Source organism: Coniophora puteana, assembly GCF_000271625.1.
Source record: "Coniophora puteana RWD-64-598 SS2 unplaced genomic scaffold CONPUscaffold_173, whole genome shotgun sequence".
Classification (NCBI taxonomy): Eukaryota; Fungi; Basidiomycota; class Agaricomycetes; order Boletales; family Coniophoraceae; genus Coniophora; species Coniophora puteana.
Genome location: NW_006913225.1, coordinates 1 through 2,359, shown reverse-complemented (window position 1 = coordinate 2,359; position 2,359 = coordinate 1). Strand labels below are relative to the sequence as shown.

General features: G+C 51.3%; 1 protein-coding gene across 1 annotated transcript; it reads left to right on the top strand.

The window, feature by feature from the left end:
• Positions 1–191: 191 nt before the first annotated feature.
• On the top strand, positions 192–2,215 carry CONPUDRAFT_25438 (uncharacterized protein; the record flags this gene model as incomplete). Its single annotated transcript, XM_007777897.1, has 7 exons — positions 192–662; positions 713–914; positions 966–1,194; positions 1,249–1,381; positions 1,432–1,607; positions 1,667–1,763; positions 1,814–2,215. Coding segments are annotated over 7 exons (1,710 nt in total), but the record flags the coding sequence as incomplete, so codon positions are not given.
• Between the last annotated feature and the right edge of the window lie 144 nt (positions 2,216–2,359).

Genomic DNA, 2,359 nt, shown 5'->3' with positions numbered 1-2,359 from the left:
CCCCAACAACTGGCCTCAAGAACATGAAGATGATGATGAAGACGGCACTGGGGAAGTAGCCGACCTAGGACCCATTCGGCGAATTTTCCATAAATTTATGACTGGTACGTTGTTTAGCCAATTACTAGAAAAATGTCTAATGTTTCTATTTAGCGCGAAAATGTTCTCCCAATGGAACTTTCCTTCCGCCCGACGCACCTCCATCTCCACCTCCTCAGCGCCCACCAACCGACTTCTTTCCCTTCAATGATCAACTTCAGTTTGAAACCGCGGACCTTCTTTTTCGACGAACTCAGATGTCAGGTGGACATATTGACCTTCTCTGCAAGATCTGGGAGTGCATGATGCCGAGCAACACTAGCTCACCCTTCCCCGACCACAAGACCATGTACCGCACCATTGACGCTATTGAAGTCGGCAACATTCCATGGCAATCGTTCAACATCACCTATCAGGGACCTCGTCCCAGCAACCATGTTCCTCCGTGGATGAAGGCAGAATACGACGTTTGGTTCCGCGACCCTCGGGAGATACTCAAGCAGATGCTCGCACGGCCGGATCTTCAGGAGCACATTGACCTCACACCATATCGTGACTATGACGACTCGGACATGCGTCATTACGAGAACCTGTTGTCGGGTGATTGGGCTTGGGACCAAGCGGTCAGTTTCTGAGCCCTCTTGTTGTTCGTTTTAATTGACTTATTCTATAGGACCAAATTTCCGAAGACCCAGACAACCACGGGGCGACGTTCATCCCCTTTGTTCTTGGTAGTGACAAGACTACCGTCTCTGTTGCTACCGGGCACACAGAGTATTACCCCTTGTATATCTCCCTCGGCAACGTCCACAACAACACTCGCCGCGCTCACCAAGACGCTCTTGCTCTCGCCGGCTTTCTTTCAGTTCCGAAAAGTACGTGCCCTGCAGTCCGGTTTAGTGGACCAAACTAACCGTATTGTCTAGCAAACAAGACATACAATGCGGACCCTCAATTCCGGCATTTCCGGCGCCAGCTCTACCACTGCTCCCTCGCGACAATCTTCGACGTCTTCAAAGCCGGGATGACGAAATATGAGGTGGTCCGATTTGGCGACGGTTACCACCGGCGAGTGATTTGGGGGATCGGGCCTTACATAGCAGACTATCCCGAACAAGTCCTTCTCGCTGGTGTCGTTCAGGGCTGGTGTCCCCGGTGAGTACCCTTTGCGTGTACAATGGTGTCCCAGTATTGATTGATTCCCCTCAGATGCCTGGCATATCCCGAGAACCTGGACGCCGACGACACACTGCTGCGCTGTCGAGAGCACAACGACGCGCTTGTGGAGGACTTCCATCCGGTTATGTTATGGGATTCTTATGGTATAATAGCCAACGTTGTTGTGAGTCGTCTGTTCCTTCTTCATTAGATGTAGACTAACATTAACCTTAGCCATTCACAAATGACTTCCCCCGCGCTGACATCCACGAACTTCTCGCCCCCGACATTCTTCATCAGCTCATCAAAGGCACATTCAAGGATCACCTTGTTGAATGGGTGGGCAAGTATCTCGCCGACGTTCATGGGAAAACGGAGGCTAAAAAGATAATGGATGACATTGATCGACGGTGCGTGAGTTCGGGCTGAGTTGGGTTACCTTTTCCACTCATATGTTCACCATCTCTAGAATAGCGGTCGCGGCACCCTTTCCCGGTCTTCGTCGCTTTCCAGAAGGTCGAGACTTCAAGCAGTGGACGGGGGATGATTCTAAAGCGTTGATGAAGGTACGTCACATTTCTTATTCATACCATACTATGACCAATCCCTCTACTAGGTCTACCTTCCTGCACTCGAAGGCCGCGTTCCCGATGATGTCGTCAAGGCTTTCCGCGCCTTCCTGGAGTTTTGTTACCTTGTTCGCCGGAACGCGCTCACGGACAAGGACCTCGTCGACATCCAAGACGCGCTCGATCGTTTCCACCATTACCGAACCTTTTTCACTGAGGCGGGCACTATCACGTCCATTTCCCTTCCACGTCAGCACTCCATGACCCACTACCGTTGGCTGATCCAACAGTTCGGCTCTCCCAACGGCCTCTGTTCCTCCATTACGGAGTCAAAACACATTGAAGCTGTCAAGGAACCATGGCGCCGGTCCAGCCGCTTTAACGCTCTCGGCCAGATGCTCGTCACAAATCAACGCCTCGACAAACTCAAGGCCTGTCGTCGCAACTTTGATGTGCGGAACATGATCATTCCGCTCACAGAGGGATTCAAGGCCCTTCAACGTCGTACGTCTTTCATTCAGATACTTAACTATGTGTTCTCATCCCTTCTTTAGTCGCCGCGGCTCTCGATAACATGAGTGACGATCAATCGA